Below are 20,626 nucleotides of genomic sequence, written 5' to 3'. Positions count from 1 at the left end.
GTAATTTTTTTTCAGTGGACATGGGCTATTTAGAAGTATCTTATTTAATTTTGGAATATTTAAAGACTTTCTAAGTAAATTTTTGTTACTGATTTTTAGTCCAATTCCATTGCAATCAAAGACATAATTTGTATGATTTCAGTTTTTCCAGAGAGATTTGTTTTATAGCCCAGGATTGTCTTCCTTGGTTAATGTTGATGGGTACATGAAAAGAATGTGTATTCTGGTGGATTTTTCTATATCAATTAGGTCATGTTGTTGGTAGTATTTTAGTTCTTCTATGTTCATACCGATATGTTTTTTTTTCTGATTACTTGCTCTATCAGTTAATAAGAGAGCAGTGTTCATTTTATAATTATATCTAATTGTATACATTTTTTAAATACCTTGGTATTATTTATTTATTTATTTTTTATGTGGTGCTGAGGATTGAATCCAAGGCCTCACCTGTGCTAGGCAAGCACTCTACTGCTGTGCCACAACCCCAGCCCATGTATCTATACATTTTGAAAAGAAGAGTATAACTAATTTTGCCATTATTTAAAATTTGTAAATATATTTTAAATTATTTTTGTAGTTGTTATTATTTAAACACTCAAATTTTGTTATATTGTTGATAGTTGGTTACATATTTATATAGTTACTTTGGGGTCTGATTAATTCACTACTAATCCCAAACCTAGTAGCTTCCCAGTGAACCAACATGTGTGAAGTACTGTTAAATGCTTTACGAGGTGTCTTGGTCTCAGTGGTTCTAGTAAAATATGTATTATTTGTGTTGATCACAAGTTTTGATATCAGACGTATAAGGACTCAAATACCAGCTCTGACATATAACGTAGCTATTGGATAACTCATATAACCTCAGTTTCCTTCTCTGTAAAATGGAAATTTAATATTCATTGGAATTGTTGTGAGAATTAGAGATAATTCATGTAAAGTACCTGGCAGAGTACATGTCACCAAGTAAGCCACTTATTAGTGGTGGTAGCAGTAATAGCAATTATAGCAATAGCAATAATGTGGTAGTAGTGTTTATTATTTTAATTATTAAATATTATTATTTTAAAACATACTATTTAAAACACATTATCTCATTACCTAATGCATTATTATTCAATAACCATTATTACATCTGCTAGAATCACTCACCATTTTCTTTCAGTTTTATCAGATTTTCTTTCAATTTCTCAATTTCTTGTTGAGCCTTCTTAAGTGCAGAATCTAAAAGAAAAAAGGAAGAAAACCCTTGTGTAAGAAGCAAATGATTAGCATAATAAGCAAATTTCAAATACTTTGTCTTTGAACACTGTCTTTCACCTAACTGTCCTTTGAGTTTCTGCATAAATGTTACCTCCTCCAGGAAATTTTCTGGACTTCCCTCTCATGTTCTTACTGCTTCCCATGTTTATCCCTCTCACTAATTTTTCTGATCTGTAATTGCCTTTCCCTGTTTCCCCCAAAGGATTACATGCTGAAGGGTCTAGACTATCCTAAGCAACAGGAATAGCTGAAAGTTCTAAAGCATTGTTATACTAGTTTAATATGAAGATGTTACACCCAGAAATGATTAAAAATACTTCCTACAGCCAATAAAGCAGTCATGCATCACTTAACAATGGGATAATGTTCTAAGAAATTTATTTATTTATTTATTGTTGCTCTTAGAAAAACAGATTCTGGAAGTACACTGGGAAAGATGAGACAAGTGGAATGGAGTCATGAGAGAGGTGACGTGGCTTGGTTCTATATTCTCCTGCCCCAAACTCTCTACATAAGAACTGCATGTTAGGTCCTGTACACCTGAGATCCACTGAATTTCTGTAGTGTCTAAGAATTTCCAGGCAAAAGATCTTCACACACACACATACACACACACACACACACACACACACACACACACACTCACTCCCCCCCCACTCTCTTTCATTATAAGTCTTGTTTCATTACACTCAAAAATATTGTACTATTTTATTTTATTTAAAATTTACCACAAACTTAGTGGCTCAAAACAGCGTCCATAGTTCTATATGTTGGAAGTCCCGGCGTGGCATGGCTGGATTCTCTGATTATAAACCTGAAGTCATGGTGTTGGCCAGGCTGTGTTCTCTGAAGGCTCTGGGGAAGAATCCACTTCCAAGCTGATTCAAGTTTTACTGAATTCAGCCCTTGAAGATGCAGGACTGAGTTCCCATTTCCTTGCATATTAGTTGAACATCTCTCTGGACCCTTAGGGGTTTCCCCCATTCCTTTTTTTTTTTAATTTTTAAAAGTTGTTCTAATTAGTTAGTTATGCATGATAGCAGAATGCATTTTGATTCATTGTAGATGCATGTAATCCCTTGGGGGAAACAGGAAAAGGCAATTACAGATCAGAAAAATCAGTGAGAGGGATAAACATAGGAAGCTGTAAGAACATGAGAGGGAAGTCCAGAAAATTTCCTGGAGGAGGTAACATTTATGCAGAAACTCAAAGGACAGTTAGATGAAAGAGAGTGTTCAAAGAGAAAGTATTTGAAATTTGCTTATTTCAAATGGAGCACAACTTTTAACATTTCTCTGGTTGTAGGCGATGTAGAGTCGAACCACATGTGCAGTCACACATGTACCTAGGGTGATGAAATTCATCTCGTTCCACCATCTTTCCTACCACCATACCCCCTTCCCATCCCTCCTTTCCCTTTGCCCCAAATTCCTCCATTCTTCCCATGCCCCCCCCCGCCCCGCTCCCATTGTGGGTCAGTCTCCACTTATCAGAGAGAACATTTGGCTTTTGGTTTTTTGGGATTGGCCTACTTTGCTTAACATATTCTTCAACTCCACCACTTACCTGCAAATGCCATAATTTTATTCTTTTTTAATGCTGAGTAATATTCCATTGTGTATATGTACCACAGTTTCTTTATCCATTCATCTATTGAAGGGCATCTAGGTAGCTTCCACAGATTAGCAGTTTGTGAATTGTGCTGTTATAAACATTGATGTGGCTGTGTCCCTGTAGTATGCTGTTTTTAAGTCCTTTGGGTATAGACCGAGGAGTGGGATAGCTGCGTCAAATGGTAGTTCCATTCCAAGTTTTCTAAGGAATCTCCATACTGCTTTACAGATTAGTTGCACCAATTTGCAGTGCCACCAGCAATGTATGAGTATAGCTTTTTCCCCACATCTTCACCAACACTTATTGTTGCTTGTATTCTTGATAACTGCCATTTTGACTGGAGTCAGATGAAATATTAGAGTAGTTTTGATTTGCATTTCTCTAATTACTAGAGATGTTGAACATTTTTTCATATGTTTGTTCTTCTGAGAAGTGTCTGTTCAGCTCCTTAGCCCATTAATTGATTGCATTGTTTGTTTTTTTGGTGTTAAATTTTTTGAGTTCTTTATATATCCTGGAGATTAGTGCTCCATCTGATCTTCCCCCATTCTTTGCCGCATGGTGTCTATCTTCAAAGTCAGCAATAGAGAATCTCCCTTATGTTAAATCTGTCTCAAACTTTTAATCTTTTCTGTCAGGAAAAGGGCTCACTTGACTAGATCAGGGTCACCTAGATTAATTTCCTTTTCTTAAAGTCAATTGATTTTGGACCATAACTACAGTTGCAAAATTCGCAGCAGCATCTAGATTGTATTTGAATGAATAACTTGGAAAAGGTATGTGTCAAGGAGGAAGGCTCTTGGGGACCATCTTAGATTTCTGCCTACTATATCTTTTTCCTCAAGATCTCATGATATTTTTAAACAGTTTTATTGAGGCACCATTGACACACCACAAAATTTACCCATTTTAAGTGTATAATTTAATGATTTTTAGTATATGTATAGGTGTGCAACCCCACCACAATCTAATTTTAGAAGATTTTCATCACCCTGTAAAGAAATTTCCTGTTCATTTGGTTGGCAGTGACTGAGGGTTCTAATATCTCCATGTCCTAACCAACACTTGCCATTGTCTGTATTTTTTCTTATAGCCATTCTAGGGAGAGTGAAATGATATCTTATTGTGGTTTTGTTTTGTACTTTCCTAATAACTAATAACGTTGAACACTGACAAGTAATAATTGCATAAATTTATGGGATAAAGTTTGTTTTGTTATAGGTTTACATTGTGGATAGATCACTCCTAGCCCTAGGTAACCACTAATCTACCTGCTATCTCTTTCGATTTGCATTTTCTGGACATTTTATATGAATAGAAAATACAAAACATGGTATTTCCCATCTGATTTCTTTCATTTAACCTGTTTTTGAGGTTCACCCATATAGCAGGTGTAATTATTTCATTCCTTTTTTATAGGCAAATATTATCCCATTGTATGAATGTCAGAGGTCCCCAAGATCAGCAGGTTGGCGGCTTGCTAAGAGTTCTCCCAAGACTCAATACATACTCCTCTACACAGCTAAAATTTACTACAGCCAAAGTTTAGGAAAGAGAATCGACAAAGGCAAAAGGCACATGGGGCAAAGTCCCGAGGAAATCAGACCAAATCTTCTAAGAGTCCTTTCCTAGCGGCGTCACCATGATGTGTCTCCAGCAGTGAGTTGTAACAACACTTATGAAATGTTGTCTACTTGGTAAATTCATCAGAAACTCAGTGCCCAGGGTTTTTATTGGGGTCTGGTAACATGTACTTTCTGCCTAACATGTACTCAAATCCCCAAAAAGAAAGCAGGTGTTCATCGTAAACCATATTGTTTGTACAAATAATTTGGGAGGAGTGAGCCACTATTATTAGTTAGGGAATGGTGGAAATCCTCCCCAAAGCTAAGTTCCCAGATGCCAGTCAAGGGTTAACTGTACAAGGGGGCCCTTCTGAAGGACAGCAGTGTCATCCCTGCTGTGCTACCTTCTACATCATATGGATGTAAAGCACTTTGTTTATTCATTCATCAACCAATGGGCATTTGGGTTGTTTCTACGTTTGACTATTGTAAACAATAGTGCTATAAACACTTATATCCAAGTCTTGGTGTGGACACATGTGTTCTCTTCTCCTGGATAGATACCTAGGGATGGAACTGCTGGGTCATGGTCATCCTACATTTACTATTTTGAAAAACTACCAAATCGTTTCCCAAAGTATCTGTACCATTTTACAATTCTACTGGCAGCGTCTGAGGGTTCTAATTTCTCCATATCCCAGACACCATTTGCCATTGTCTGTTTTTTTTAATTTTTATTATTATAGCCATTCTAGTGAAACTGAAATGATATCTCATTGTGGTTTTGTTGTGTACTTCCTTAGTAACTAATAACGTTGAACACTGAAAAGTAACAATTGCATAAATTTATGGGATCTAATTTGTTTTGATATAGGTTTACATTGTAGATTAAACCAAGCTAATTACTGTATTCATTATCTCAGATATGTATCCATTTTTGAGATAAGAAGTATTGAGCAACTTGGCGTGTACCTATTAGTCATTTATATATCTTTTCCAGAGAATGTCTGGAGACATATTTGGCCCATTTTTAAATTGGGCTGTCTTTTAATTATTAAGTAATAATAATTCTTTTCATATTCTAAGTAAAAGTTTCATATCAAATAAATGATTTGCAAATATTTTCTCCCAGTCTGTGAACTATCTTTTCATTTTCTGATGATATCCTTTGGAGTATAAAGGTTTTTAATTTTGATTGTCCAATTCATTAGTTTTATTCGTCACTTTTACTTTTGGTGATATAGCTAACATCATTGTATAACCCAACATCATGAAGAATTATTCCTTTGTCTCCTTTTTGAGTTTTTTAGTTTAAACTCTCACAGTTAGTTCTGAGGTACATTTTGAGTTGATTTTTATGTAGGTGTGAGATAGGAGCCTGTATTATTTTAAAGCAAATACTAGACATCATATTATTGGTCTATAGTTCAAAAAAATAAAGACCTTCTTTAAACATAAACTCAACACTATTACATGTGACTAAGGAAATTTAATAACAATTCCTTAATTCATTATATCCAGCAAGTGTTAAAATTCCCAGTTATTCATAAACATCAAAAATGTGTTTAAATTAGGATCCAATAAAGGCCACATATTATAATTGATAATATACCTTTAAAATCTTTTAAAATACATTTCTTTTTCTTTTTTTTTTTTTGAGAGAGAGAGAGAGAGAGAGAGAGAGAGAGAGAATTTTAATATTTATTTATTTATTTATTTTTTAGTTTTCGGCGGACACAACATCTTTGTTTGTATGTGGTGCTGAGGATCAAACCCGGACTGCATGCATGCCGCTTGTGCCACATCCCCAGCCCCAAAATACATTTCTTTTTCTTGATATTCATTTATTGAAAAATACCCTAATTATTTTATTCGAATTATTTATTTTTGAAAAATATTTTTATTATTAGGATTTTTCATTTCCATCCAAAATTTTTGATGATACAGAGAGAGCTGAAGAACAAATTAAAATTAAAATGCTTATTTAAAAAGAATTTGTTGTTGGAGATGGGGTTGTGGCTCAGTGGTAGAGCGCTTGCCTAGCATGTGTGAGGCACTGGATTCGATTCTTGGCACCACATTAAAAAAATAAAGGCATTGTGTTCATCTGCATCTGAAAATATTTTTTTAAAAAAGAATTTGTTGAAAGAAGTAAACTAATACTTGAGAAACACCGTCATCTAATACATATATTGTTATATAACCCATATAGCCAGAAGAATCTGGCTATAAATGGAAGTTTTAGGCAGTTACCTATAGGGCCACATTGATACTACATTTGGCATTTAAAAATGGGACTTGCTAATTCAGCTTTCCAGCAGTCCCAGTATGTTCACCATGGAGATAGCTTTCAGTTGCTAGTTAGGATCTACCATACCAAGCAACTACGGATGGAATAGGTTGCCATGTGATTGGGTTTTTTTGTATCCAAATATAACTAAGAGTGCTGGATGTCATGATTTTTCTTTCTCTACATTATCAAATAGTGAAGATCGCCTCTTATCATACTCTCATGGCCAATTCGCTTTTTATTTATTTTTCTTCAAAATTGGGTTTACTAAGGTATAATTCGAATATAGTAAAAATCACTTTTTTTTTAAGTGTACTGTTTGAAGAATTGTGACGAAGATATGTAGCTGCGTGCCCAACAACCCAAAATATAGAAGAGATTTTCATTATTCTGAAAAGTTGTTTATGCCCACTTTTAAAAACACATTCCTACCAGGGGGTTGTGGCACACCTGTAATCCCAGGGACATGGGAGGCTGAGGCAGGAGGATTGCAAGTTTGAGGCCAGCTTTAGCAATGTAGTGATACCCTATCTCAAAATAAAAAGGAATGAGGATGTAGCTCAATGGTAAAACACCCCTGGGTTAAATTCCCAGTACTGAAAAAAATGCATTTATACCCTTCTGTCATTTGTCTTTAATCAATCAATTGGCATAATCATTATTGTTCTATACATTTGGCATTTTTCAGTGCTTATGATTATATAGTAACCTACATATTGCATTTGAAAAAAAGTATCTAATTTCTTTAATCACAAATTACAAATACATAGAGGAAATAATTTAAAAATTTAAATTTCATATTAACACAAATTCTAGACAAAGTAAAGATTTACATATAAACAATGAAATATTGAAAGTACTAAGAAACAAATTACAAGTGGGGTAGACAGTTTGAATAATCTTGCAATGATGAAAAAGCTTTACACATGAAAGCCCTGAGGGCATAAGGAATAATTCTGATAAACATGACTTGATAAATATTAGCATTCCTGTGTGGAAAAACAAAACAAAATAAAACAACATTTATAACAAACAATAGGCTCAGATTCAGAATAAAGGCCTCCTACAAATTAATAAAACAATGATACAACATAATAGAAAAATATACAAGAGACTTGAGCAGGAACCCCCCAAACCATATATCCAAATGAGCCACAGCAACAAACATATGAGAGGGTTTTCAACTTTATTAGCCATCAGAGAAATTCATAGTAAATCCACAATGGAATACCAGTACATACTCAGTATAAAGAAGTAAAGTTAATAAGACTCAAACAACAGTTTTTTGGTACTGGGGATTTAACCCAGTGAAACTTTACTACTGCACGACATTCCAAGCCCTTTTTGTTTTCTGAGACAAGGTCTCACTAAGTTGCTTAGAGCCTTGCTAAATTGCTAAGGTTGGCCTTGAACTTGTAATCTTCCTGTCTCATCCTCCCAGGCTGCTGGACTTATAGGCATGTACCACCACATCCAGTAACAAGTATTGTCAATGAATGTGGAAGGAAAAAAAATCTCATATATTACTGAGGAGAGCTTACAACTGTAGTACAAATATAGTCATTTGTTACAAAATGATGGTTTGGTTGACAGTACACCTCATATACAATGGTGGTCCCATAAGATTATGCTACATCTACTAAGATGTAGACATCTTAGTTTTTATAAGCACACTCTATGATGGTCACACAACAAGGAAGTCACCTAATGACACATTTCTCAGAATGAGTCCCCATTGTTAAGTGATGTGTGACTGAACTTTGGAAGACTAAAGCAGAATATACCCATAATGTTTGATACAGTCGTTCTATTCTTATATTTCTATGTTAGAAAGATGTAGATAAGTACACCAAAAGATGTATACTAAAGTGTTTATAGCAGGAGAATATATGATAGATTAAAATGGAAAACAACACAAATCTGTCATCCATCAAGAGCATAATAGATAAACTATAATATATTTATTAATGAAATATAAAAACAGCAAGAGTGAACAAACTGCTACTTGTTAACAACATGAATGAATCTCATAAACACAAGATTGGGCAAGATATGCAAACTAAAGAATGCATACTGCATGTAGTCAAACCTCAGAAATAGTGTTCATAGTTCAGATAGTGGTCATTTTGCATGAGAAAAGAAGATGAAAGGGATGTCTGGGATGCTGGAAATTTCTCATGGTGAGTGATGTATGCTTATGAGTTGTGTAGATCAAATGTTATGTTTGTGCTTCACTGAAAATTTCTAGACATTTTTAAAAATGAAGCTGTTTATCAGATTTTCATATGTTCACCTTAAAATATATTTTCCTCAGTGTACCTGTGTTCCTCCTAGATCACTACAATTAAAACATGGCCAACCATGGTGGTCTGAAATCTCAACTTACCTAATTTACCTTCTTCCTTCTCCTTCAATTGTAGTTTATCAGTGAGCCTTTGGATCTCTTCCTGAGCCATCTCCAACCTCTGGGTTACTTGTTCCGTGCCTTTCTCTAGGCAATTTTGTGATGTTTTATCTTCATGCAGGTCTTCATGAGACTGAAATAAAACTACTGTTAGTAATTAAAGAAAGTGTATTCTTATGACACTTGGCTATTTTCTATAATGTTTAAAAGCCAATAAAGAAAAGTAGAAACAGTATTTCATTGAGGTATAGTTCTTTTATTAGGTCAAATCAAATAAAATGGTGATATTTGACGGTTTTTTACTTGTAAACATGCAATTTTATATGGTTCAATAGAATCTACCTAAGATATTATGTTTTTATATGATTATAAAAAAGAATAATTTAAATATAAAAGTGAATATCATTCAAAAAAGAGAGATGACATTTCTCAATTTTATGGTACATTAAATACAGTTTATAAAATGTTTTCACAGTAAGTATTTCATTTACTTTCAAAGTGTTCAAATACTTAACAAGGCTCAAAGTTTAATACCAGAGCTCCCCTTCTGCAATTATTTTCAAAGATTTTTAAAGCTTAGAAATTCAGTCTCAATTATATTTTACTTTTGATCCTTGAAAAAGAATGATCATATAAATATAATAATCATACAAATTTCTCTAAGAGACAAAAACCAATGAAAATGCCATCAATATATCAAAACTACATTGAGCTTATTAGTGTATTTATTGGCAGTATTTTTTATTCAAATATTTAAAAAAATATTTTTGGTACAGGGCATTGAACCCAGGGGCTTTACCACTGAGCTACATTCACAGTCCTTTTTATTTTTTTATTTTGAGATAGGGTCTCACCAAGTTGCTGAGGCTGGTTTTGGACTTATGTTTCTCCTGTCTCAGCCATTGAGTTTCTGGGATTACAGGTGTGCCTTGTCATGCCAAGATATTGACATACTTTTTAAATAAAGTTTAATACCAATCTATGTATAAGTTGATGTTAGAAGATTTTTCATATTACTGTATAGATTCTGTCATGATATATTTAATGTAAAAAAATTTTTCAGGGCTGGGAATCAAACCTAGGGCTTTGCAAGTGCTAGGCAAGGGCTCTATACTGAGCCACATTCCCAACCCCCAAAGTGATTTCTTAAAGGATATAACACACAATGATTATTTAAACTTTAATACAGTCAATAAAAATCAGCTACTATGTTAAGTAGTTGATTAATTTTTAATTTCCCAATTTTGTGGTGCGTTTATAATACTTTTATGTACAACTTGATCATATTTTACAGTCTGAATCTATACATATTAATATAGTCAAACAAATTCAGGTAAAAGTTGATTTGGATTAGCTTTTATTAGGTCAAATCAAATAAAATGTAAAGTAAAATGTAAAGGGTTGTAATTTTTTGTTTTACCTCACTCATATATTTTTTAAACTGTTGTCCACATTCTTGGTGTTTCTGATGTTCTCTTTGCAGAGGCTGGTGGATTTGTTCAAATTTCTCCTTAACAAAAATTAATAAATAAATGAAACTTATGAATTAGTCTTCATGAATAAAAATGTCACTTATATCCAAAAAAGATAATGAATGTTTTTTTTTTTTTGGTACCAGAGATTGAACCCAGGGGTGCTTAACAACTGAGCCACATCTGCAAACCTTTTTTTCATACTTTATTAGAGGCAGGGACTTGCAGAATTGTTTAGAGACTTGCTAAATTGCTGAGGCTGGGTTTGAACTCCCAATCCTACAGCCTCAGACTTCAGAGTCTGAGAAGACTGGGATTACAGGTGTGAGCACCACCATGCCCAGCTAATAATCTATTTATACTAGAAAAAGAAAGAACTCAATCTAATCCTTTTGTGAGACTAGACCATGCATTCTCAATGAGGCAATATTGGTTCTTGAAGGGGCAATGAAATCTCTTACTCTTTTAAGTATACATATATGAAATAGTAAGTCCTTTAGTATTAAAATTTCATGGGAGAGAGACTAGAAAATAATTATCTAAAAAGTTTGATTGGAGAGACAATAGAAAAAAAGGTTGATTAACACAGGGCTTGATATTTAAACTCCACAAAAACAAAAAGTTAAACATACAAACCTGTCCTACAACTTTGCCATTCTACTTCCAGGTATATGTCTAAGAGAAATGAAAGCTTGTGCCCAAATTAGGACTTGTACATGTTACAAGCTTTAATTGAAAAATCACAGGGCAATCTTATTTATAAACACAGATGCAAAAATCTTATTCAAGGTTTTATCAAACCTAGTCTAATAATTTTTAGAAAGAATAGCATGAACAAGATGGATTTGTCCCAGGTATGCAAGGTCATTTTAATATTGGAAAATAAATCACATTAACACATTAAAAGGCCTATATCATTTCATTATCTTTTTTTTTTTAAAGAGAGAGTGAGAGAGGAGAGAGAGAGAGAGAGAGAGAGAGAGAGAGAGAGAGAATTTATTTATTTATTTTTTAGTTCTCTGCGGACACAACATCTTTGTTGGTATGTGGTGCTGAGGATCGAACCCGGGTCGCATGCACGCACGCATGCCAGGCGAGCGCGCTACCGCTTGAGCCACATCCCCAGCCCTCATTTCATTATCTTAATCAACCTAGAAAATTTTTTTATAAAATTCAACATTGTTTCATAATTCTTAGTAAACTAGGAATTAAAGAAACTTTCTTAACCTAATAAAAGTATCCTTTTAAAAAGCCTTCAGCAAATATCTCCTTAACTATGATGCAATTCCTGAAAATAGCTCCAGCCACATTTCTCAGCATGAACCAACATGTATTAACCACGCCACGCTATTTCCTTTGCCAAGAATGTCTTCCTAACTTCTTTGCTTAGCTTACACCTAATCAGCTTTCAAAACAATATGCAACCTCACCTCTGGAAGCCTTTTCTGGTCACTCTGCCCATCCTCTCTGACTTAGCCTCTCCCCTGAGTTTTTCTAGCTTTCTCTGGCTTCCCTTAGCACAGAACTACCCACTTTGAACTATAACCACTGGCTTATATCTTTCCTCCATTAGTTTTTAAGTTCCTCACAAGTCCAGATCATGTCTAATTTGACAGTTTCTATACCCACTAGCACAAAGCCTGGCGCAAGTTAAGTCCTCAACAAATAACAATAATGCTAATTAATAAGTATGGAGTATTACATATATAAGTATGAAATATTTGCATATATTAAGTCACTTCATTCTCATGATCATCCTGTGGAGTAGTTGAGTTGATCTCAAATTTTATAGATGAGGAAATTGAGGCTCATAGCAGTTAACTCATTCTACATCATATTATCAACAAATGGCAGAGGAAGTCCCTCCAAATTTAAAGCCTGTGTTCTTAAGCATGATTAAACTGGCTTCCTAATATTTTAGTGAATGAAACACATTTAAAACTGGCCTTTGCCTTATTCCGTTATTTAGTTAATTTTGGACTACCTGGGGAAATTCTTTCTGCAGGTTACCATTCATATGTCTTTGAGACTCTGGCTTGGAGTTCACAAGTTGCAATTTCTTTAAGAGTGTTCTTCTTTCTACCAGTGAATATGAAATTTGTCCACAGGAGCTTCTTGGAGCTATTTTAGTCAAATCTTCTTGAGACAACATTTCTTCAACTTCTTTTCTTTGGGTTTCTGTTGAGAAGAAATAACAGAAACCAAAGTGTTAAAAGAAATGCAGGAACATGGGCTGAGGCTGTAATTCAGTGGCAGAGTGCTTGCCTAGCATGAGTGAGGCACTGGGTTCAATTATTAATACCACATAAAAATAAATAAAGGCATTCCATCCATCTACAACTACAAAGAAAAAAGAAAGAAAGAAAGAAAGAAAGAAAGAAAGAAAGAAAGAAAGAAAGAAAGAAAGAAAGAAAGAAAAGAAAAGAAAAGAAGGAAGGAAGGAAGGAAGGAAAGAAAGAAAGAAAGAAAAGAAAGAAAAGAAAAGAAGGAAGGAAGGAAGGAAGGAAGGAAGGAAGGAAAGAAAGAAAGAAAGAAAGAAAGAAAGAAAGAAAGAAAGAAAGGGAAAGAAACAAGGCTCTGGGTTCTATCACCAGCACCTCAAAAATAAACACAAAAGAAATGCAGGTAAATAACTGTTGTTAGAAGATGCAGAGAGAGCTCTTAATTAAAAATTTTAAATTAATTTGAAAAATAAACTATATTGATATTATCATTCTTCTCTCAATCTTTCAGGTTGTTTGCAAACTTTCAGAAACAGTAACAAAAAAATAGTGGGAAAATGTTTTCAAAAGCAGTAGATATTCTCATTACTGCGCAGCTTTTTAGTTTTTTTAATTTAATAAAGTAAAAGTATATCCTTTTCTGAAAATATTGTTAAGGATGGAAATTTGAGTTTAACCCATATCTTTATTGTTTTATTGAGCATTTATTATGTGATTATATATTATACTAAACGTGAGATTGAGATACATTTATTTCAATTCCTTCTGCAATCTACCAAGTGAAAACTATTATTATTTCTATTTAAGATATGAAGACTGAGGCACCAAGAAGCCAAATAACTTGTCCAAAGTCATGCAACTAATCCTGCCAAAATTCTTGGTGATATCAATATTCAGGTGTTGCGGGGAACACTTGCAGCTGACTTCTGTCTATTGCCTTAACAAACTTTCTTCCCAATTGAGCATTCTAATCTTAGAGATATGCTGTAATATCACCCAATCTAAAAAGCAAACAAAAAACTCCTTCCTTCAAGCTCTTGCCCTCCTCCAGCTTCTTCCCATTTCTTCATTCTCCTTTACAGCAAACTTCAATAAAGAATAAATCATGCCCTTCAAGAAAGGATAAATCATTCCTCTCCTGCTCTTTCCTGAATTCACTCCAATCTGGTTTTTATATCTACCACTCCATGTAAATAACTCTTGTGAAGGTCATAATGACCTCTATGTGGCCAAATACAATGAGCAATTACCAGTCCTCATACTTGGAATTTGACCCAGTTGTTCATATCCTTATGTTAAAAAAGACTTTCATCATTTCCCCTTTGGGATGCCACATTCTGCTGGTTTTCCTTCTAGCATGCCTGACGCTTCTTCTAAGACTCCTTTGCAGATTTCTCATCTTTCCAATATCGAACTATTAGAATGTCCCAGAACCCAGTCCTGACTCTCTTTTCTCTCTCCACATTTATTCTCTGGGTTGTTTCCTGTAGTCCCAAAGCTTTAACTATGAGCTTTCTGCTAATGCCTTCCATATTTACAATGTAGTTTGCATTACATTCTAGACCTGTACACAATTGCCCACTCAACATTTTTGCCTGGATGTCTAAGATACACCCCAAAATTTACATGTCCCAAAGTAAACACGTTACTGTCTACCCCAAGCTGCACCTGCCATATATTCCTCCTGCATTTGAGCAGTTAGAAACTCCAATATTCTAATTGCTCAGGCCAAAAAAGCTTTGGGTCAACAGTGACTTCTCTACTTTTTTTCAGCCCAACAACAACAAAAAAATCCACTAATAAATTGTGTGAGCTCTACTTTCAAAATATATCCTTTGATTAGGCATTTGTGCTGTGACAGAATACTGTGTTTCTAAAAAAAAATAACTTGTATTTTGCAAAACTGATCATTAATAATAATAGGGCTTATTGAAAAAAAAAGATTGCGTTAAATCCTTCAAATTCTTTGCCATTATATAACTAGTACAATATAAAAAAATTGACAATAATTATATAATTATACTGGTACACTTAAAGATACATGTCAAATTCCTAAAAAAATAAAGCGGTATTGTAGCAAATATAGGACTTCATTTTTTTTTTTAATTAGGCTTGATGTAAAGGTGGGCTAAAAAAGGAGTTGAAATCGTAGAGTTATGGAAACAAAGGCAAAATGCACAAAGATTGGGGATATCTGTGCCATAAGCATTTCCAAAGCAGAACGTGGCCAAACTGAGCCCCAAAGAAGAATATGAGAAAAGCAGTGTTATGTTTTGGATATGAGGTGTCCTCCAAAAGCTCACATATAAGACAATACAAGAAAGTTCAATGGAGAAATGATTGAGTTATGAGAGCCTTAACCCAATCAGCGAATTAAAACCCCTGATAGGATTAATTGAGTGATAAATGGAGCAGGTGTGGTATTGGGGTCATGGCTTTGGGGTATATATTTGTATCTAGTGAGTGGAGTCTCTCTCTGCTTCCTCATCATTAGATGAGCCGTTTTTTCCTCCTCTACAGGTCAGGCAGAGGTCAGGTTCTGGTAAGGTCCTTAAGTCACAGCAGTGAAAAAGTCACTAAAACAGAAATGGTATCGAGAAGTAGGATTGTTGCTGTGACTAACCTGACCTTGTGGTTCAGAATTTTTTGGAGCTTTTTGGAATTGGTGGAAAGAATTTTGAGATGCTTAGTAGTACAGGCTGGAAATGCTTTAGATTGTTGTAAATGGAGCTTAATGGCCAATTCTGGAGGGAGCTCAGAAGACCAGAATTCCAATAGGACCATGGACTCTGAAGACAGGACTCAAGAGGATTCAGAGGAGGACTCTATTGGAATGTAGACTAGAGGCCATTCCTGTTATTTTCTGGCTGAGAAGTTGTCTGCCTGATGCCCGTCCTGAGACTTTCTGTGAAGCTGGTTTTAAAAGCGATGGACTTCTTAATGTGCCAGGAAAACCGTCTAGGCAGCATAGCATTCAGGTGGTGGCCCAGATATTGCTGGTGGCCTTTAGGCAAATTTACTTTAATAATCAGGAGCAGAAAGCAGAGCAGAAAGATTTTTAAAAGCTTGGACTTGAAAGTTGGGAGTAAAACTGAGACTAAGGAAGTTGCAGTTTTGTTAAAGACATTACTGCCACTAAAGAAATGCTAAAGACTTTGCCCAGAGACATGGAGAAAGGTGGCTTAAGGGCATCTCAGGAGCTGGCAAGACGATACCCACCTCAGACTCAGGAGAGTAAAAGTGAAAATTCTCTTGAGACCAGTGGGGCACCCTTCTTACACAAGGAGGCCTAGTCAGTTTTTTCAAGGTGCTCAGCCATCCAGACACTCAGAGGCTGTTGCAGTCAGGGTCCCTGGAGTCTTGGCTACTGTTTGAAATGGTGGCAGACCTTGGTGTCAGCCACATAGTGCTGTTTCTGCAGGAATGCAGGATGCTGGATTAGGGGGGTCATGGAGACTTCCACCAAAATTTCAAAGGAAGGGGAGGCCAGGCAAAGTGCAACTGGGTTGGAGTCCCTGCGGGCAGCCCCTGAGAGGGCAAAGTGTGGAGATGTGAGGAGGAGGCTGAAGCTGCATATGACATATGACATCGTCCTAGGAAAGCTGCAGGAATTGAGCAGAGACAAGCCAACAGGAAGGCCACTTGGGCTGCAACCAACAAGGCTACAGAGGCGAATCTACACAAGCTCTTGGGAAAGGACATCAAGCTATATACTCTAGAGGCCAGACACAGAACTACAGGACCTATTTGCCCAACTGGATTTCAGTCTTGCTTTGGTCCCATCACTTTTTCTATGCCCCTATTCTTGTAACCGGAAATGTTTATAATTGATTTTAATATTATAGGAACTCACAATGTGAGATTGCCTTAAGCCTCAGAAAAGACTTTGGACTTGAACTTTGAGCAATCTTGGAACTGTTGAGACTATGAGGACTCTTGGGAATGGACTAAATGTATGTTTGCATTGTCAAATTAGTGTGAGCTTTTGGGGGCCAGGGGCAGAATGTTATGGTTTGGATGTAAAATATCCCCCCAAAGCTCACATGTGAGACAATACAAGAAAGTTCAGAGAAAAAATGATTAGGTGGTGAAAGCCTTAACCTTATCAGTGAATTAATCCCCTGATGAGATTAACTGAGTTGTAACTGGAGAAGATAACACTGAGGGCGTGGCTTTGGGGGGGTATATGTTTGTATCTAGTGAGTAGAGTCTCTTTCTCTCTCTCTCTCTCTCTCTCTCTCTCTCTCTCTCTCTCTCTCTCTGCTTTCTTATCATCATGTGAGCTGCTTCCCTCTGCCACACTCTTCCACCATAATGTTCTCCCTCACCTTGAGCCCCAAGGAATAGAGCCAGCCTTCTATGGACTAAAACTTCTGAAATAAACTTCAAATAAACTTCCTCCTCTACTGTTGTTCTGATCAAGTCTTGAAGTCACAGCAGCTAAAAGTCTGAATAAAATAAGTAGAACTCAGAATCACGTGCTGCATGATGATACTTCTGTTAATGATGGACCACATATATGACAGTTGTCTCATAAAATTATATTGCCCTCTGACATTATAGCTGTTTTAGTTATCTCTTAACATCACATTTCTCAGGATACATCCTATCATTAAGTAACATGTGACTGTACAAACTCCAAAGCTTGCTGGCAGCCCAAAAAATTAACATGCTGAGAAAAATGACATATAAACTTCCATGTTATAATGATGTCATTTCCCTATTTATCAATCCCTCAAAAGCTAGTTTATGTTGCAAAATCATATGCTGGCAGCAGGACATATGGTATCTTTATATTTTATAATATGGCAGATTAGAGACCTAGAACTAATCTCCTACTGAGAGTAACTAAAAATACCAGAAGAAATTAAAGAAAACTCTTAAAATGCAATCGTGACATGAATAAAAATAGAATGCAAACTTTTAAATCAGCAGAATAAAATGCAATCTATCCATGGAAAGCAAGAAAAAAAGAAAGAAAGAAAGAGAGTCTAGCACACATGAAATGTATTCTATGACTAATTCAACTTTCTCTGCACCAGAGATTTAAAAGAAAGAAAAACTTTTCTATCAACAGATCCTTGTAAAAGGAAGTTCTCAAAGGAAAATGATCCCAAATGGAATATTTGAAATGCAAGGGAAAATGCTGAGCAAAGAAAATAATAAATGTCTGTATATAATCATAGAATATATATAATAAAAATAACTCAAAATATCTAATTTGTGGAGTTGAGTAAAAATAAGCTATTGTAAAGAAGTCCTGTCTGTATTTTTATTTCTTTTTTTGGTGCCCTAGGGCACTTTACCACTGTGCCACATCCCCAGTGGTTTTTTTTTGTTGTTGTTGTTGTTTTTAATTTTCAGACAGGGCCTCACTAAGTTGCTGAGGGTCTCGAAATTTGCTCAGGTTGACCTCAAACTTGCTATCCTCCTGCCTCAGGATCCCAATTTGTTAGGATTACAGGTATGTGTCAACAAGCCTTACCCTATTTGTATTTTTCTTGCAGCTTTGTAGTACTTAATATGCTAAGAAGGACCATATCATTATGCTTGACATGACTCTGAGTCCTACTGGTTTTACTCAGTCCTTAATATGCTAATACTACTCTGGTATATTGATTATTAAGTTAAAGGCACTTGTACAAGTACAAGATCATTCTGACCTTCCTTCTGTCTCTTAAAAGCAGAAGATCAAATTTCCATATAAAAGCTGGCCTCCATATACTAGAAGGAAAGTAATTTTTTTTTTTTTTTGTACTGGGGACTGAACCCGGTGGGGTGCTTTATCACAGAGCTACATCCCCAGCCTTCTTATTTTTCATTGTGAGACAAGGTTTTGCTAAGTTCCTCAGGCCATGAACTTGTTATCCTCCTGCCTCAGCCTCCCAAGTAGGGGGAACTACAGGTGAACTCCACCATGCCTAGTGGGAAAGTAATATTCTTATCATCAAGAAGGGGAAGTTGAGACTGAGAGAATTTTCTAAAGATCTTGCTAAACTAACTCTTTAAAGCTCTATGTGTTTAGTTGCTTTTTTTTTTTTTAACAACTTTTTATTCTTTGTCCAAGCCAACATGTGAGTGAGTGACTTCAACTGCTTCTTTGGGTCTTCATTTTCTTCATGAAGGCTCCTGTGTCACTTAAAACTTATATAACATAAGTCTATATGCTTTTTGCCTATTCACCAGTCTTAAGTAAATTTAATTTTCAGGACCAGCAAAAACAAACAAATAAACAACAATGTCTCAAGCCTTCTGTGGACTGTGTATGGACTATGTTGTGCATAGTAGCCTAATGTGGGCATAAGTCTGGCACTGGGAACCTCCCATGGCACCCCCACACGGACTGATCCCCTGATGTAGGTGAACTTCCCCCTCAAGTTCTGCCAGAGATCCCACACAGCATCTTAAATGGGTGTGACCTGCCAAGATGTCAATCAACCTGCTGACTGTAAGAGACCACCAAGCAAGACTCTGCCCTTGAAACCTTACCCTTGCCCTTGATGCCCGCCCTCATATAAATAAAGCAGACATGGGCTCCATTTTGCCAGAATATAGAAACTCAATCTGTCTGATCAGCTAGCCTGTCCTGACCTTGCTTTTGAAACTACTTTGTGTCCTGTTTTTTGTTTTGTTTTGTTTTGTTTTTGTTGTTGTTCTATTTTTCTGAGCTCTTATTTCTCAGCCAGCCCATTCCACCAAGGGGAACCTCATTTCCATCACCTGCGTGGGAGGTGGGCGAGACAACAATAACAACAACAACAAAACTCTGAAGAGGTAAAGTCTTGCCTTCCCTATAGTAGGTACTTTATAAGGTAGGCGCAATGGGGAACACAGGAACAAGTAAAATGAGGTAATTATGGTACAGTGTGGTAAGTGCTATAATAGACACTGACAGTAATTACCACTCTGCACTCACACATACATTTCAGACTATTTAAGAATATATACTTTAAAAATGACAAGCTAAAAATATACCTAAAACATTAGAAGTACTTTTCTTGGAGAGGAAGATATAATCTTTCTCTTCCTTCTACTTTTATACATCTTCCAAATTTTCTATAATTGTCACATACTAATGTTTAGAATTCAGCAAAGATAAAAATTTACATTTTCACAGAAGGGAAAATTACTGTTTGAGTTGGAGCTCTTTAAATTCGTGTCTAAGTTGTTCATTTTCCTTTTCAAAACCATGAAAGTTACAAACATGGTTTGTGCAATATTCCACCTAAAAGGAAAACAACACAATAAAATTAATTACTCTTAGTCCACAGCTTTCTTTCTCTCCTGTAGTAGGATTGAACACAGTACTTCACATATAAAAGACAAGCGCTTGGGCTGGGATTGTGGCTCAGTGGTAGAGCACTTGCCTAGTATGTGTGAGACACTGAGTTCGATTCTCAGCACTACATATAAATAAATTAATAAAGACATAATCAATGTCTAAAATTTTTTTTAAAAAAATAAAAGGCAAGTCCTCTATCAGTGAGCTAATCTCTAACTCTTTTTATTTTTTATTATTTTTTTTAAATTTTGAAGTGATCTCACTAATTATCCAGATGGGCCTTGAACTTGCAATGCTCCTGCCTCAGCCTCAGGAGGAGCTGGGATGGCAGGCTCGTGCCACAACATTGAGCCATATTTTCACCCATATTAAAGGTTCAGTAATTGGAAGAGCCATTGGGAGACCACCATGCTGTCATGACTATAATCTGAATCAGAAAACTCAGCTTTCCTTAAGTGGAGTGGTCTCTTTCCCTCCATTCCCTTCAGCTGTTTTATGTTATCACTATGTTTC

The 20,626-nt window shown here is 35.6% G+C and overlaps 1 protein-coding gene across 1 annotated transcript in view; it reads right to left on the bottom strand.

Annotated features, from left to right (window-relative positions):
• Ccdc30 (coiled-coil domain containing 30) overlaps positions 1-10,594 on the bottom strand; it is a 110,075-nt gene extending 99,481 nt beyond the window's left edge. The window contains exons 1-3 of the mRNA XM_077791136.1: positions 10,558-10,594; positions 9,120-9,270; positions 1,153-1,224 (exon numbers count right to left, since the gene is read on the bottom strand). Of these exons, the coding sequence (XP_077647262.1) occupies positions 1,153-1,224; positions 9,120-9,270; positions 10,558-10,566 (232 nt within the window). The 5' untranslated portion in view covers positions 10,567-10,594. The remainder of the gene's footprint in view (positions 1-1,152; positions 1,225-9,119; positions 9,271-10,557) is intronic.
• Positions 10,595-20,626: the final 10,032 nt, after the last annotated feature.

Source organism: Urocitellus parryii, chromosome 11 (genome assembly GCF_045843805.1).
Source record: "Urocitellus parryii isolate mUroPar1 chromosome 11, mUroPar1.hap1, whole genome shotgun sequence".
NCBI classification, from domain to species: domain Eukaryota; kingdom Metazoa; phylum Chordata; class Mammalia; order Rodentia; family Sciuridae; genus Urocitellus; species Urocitellus parryii.
This window is presented reverse-complemented; position numbering and strand designations above follow the sequence as displayed.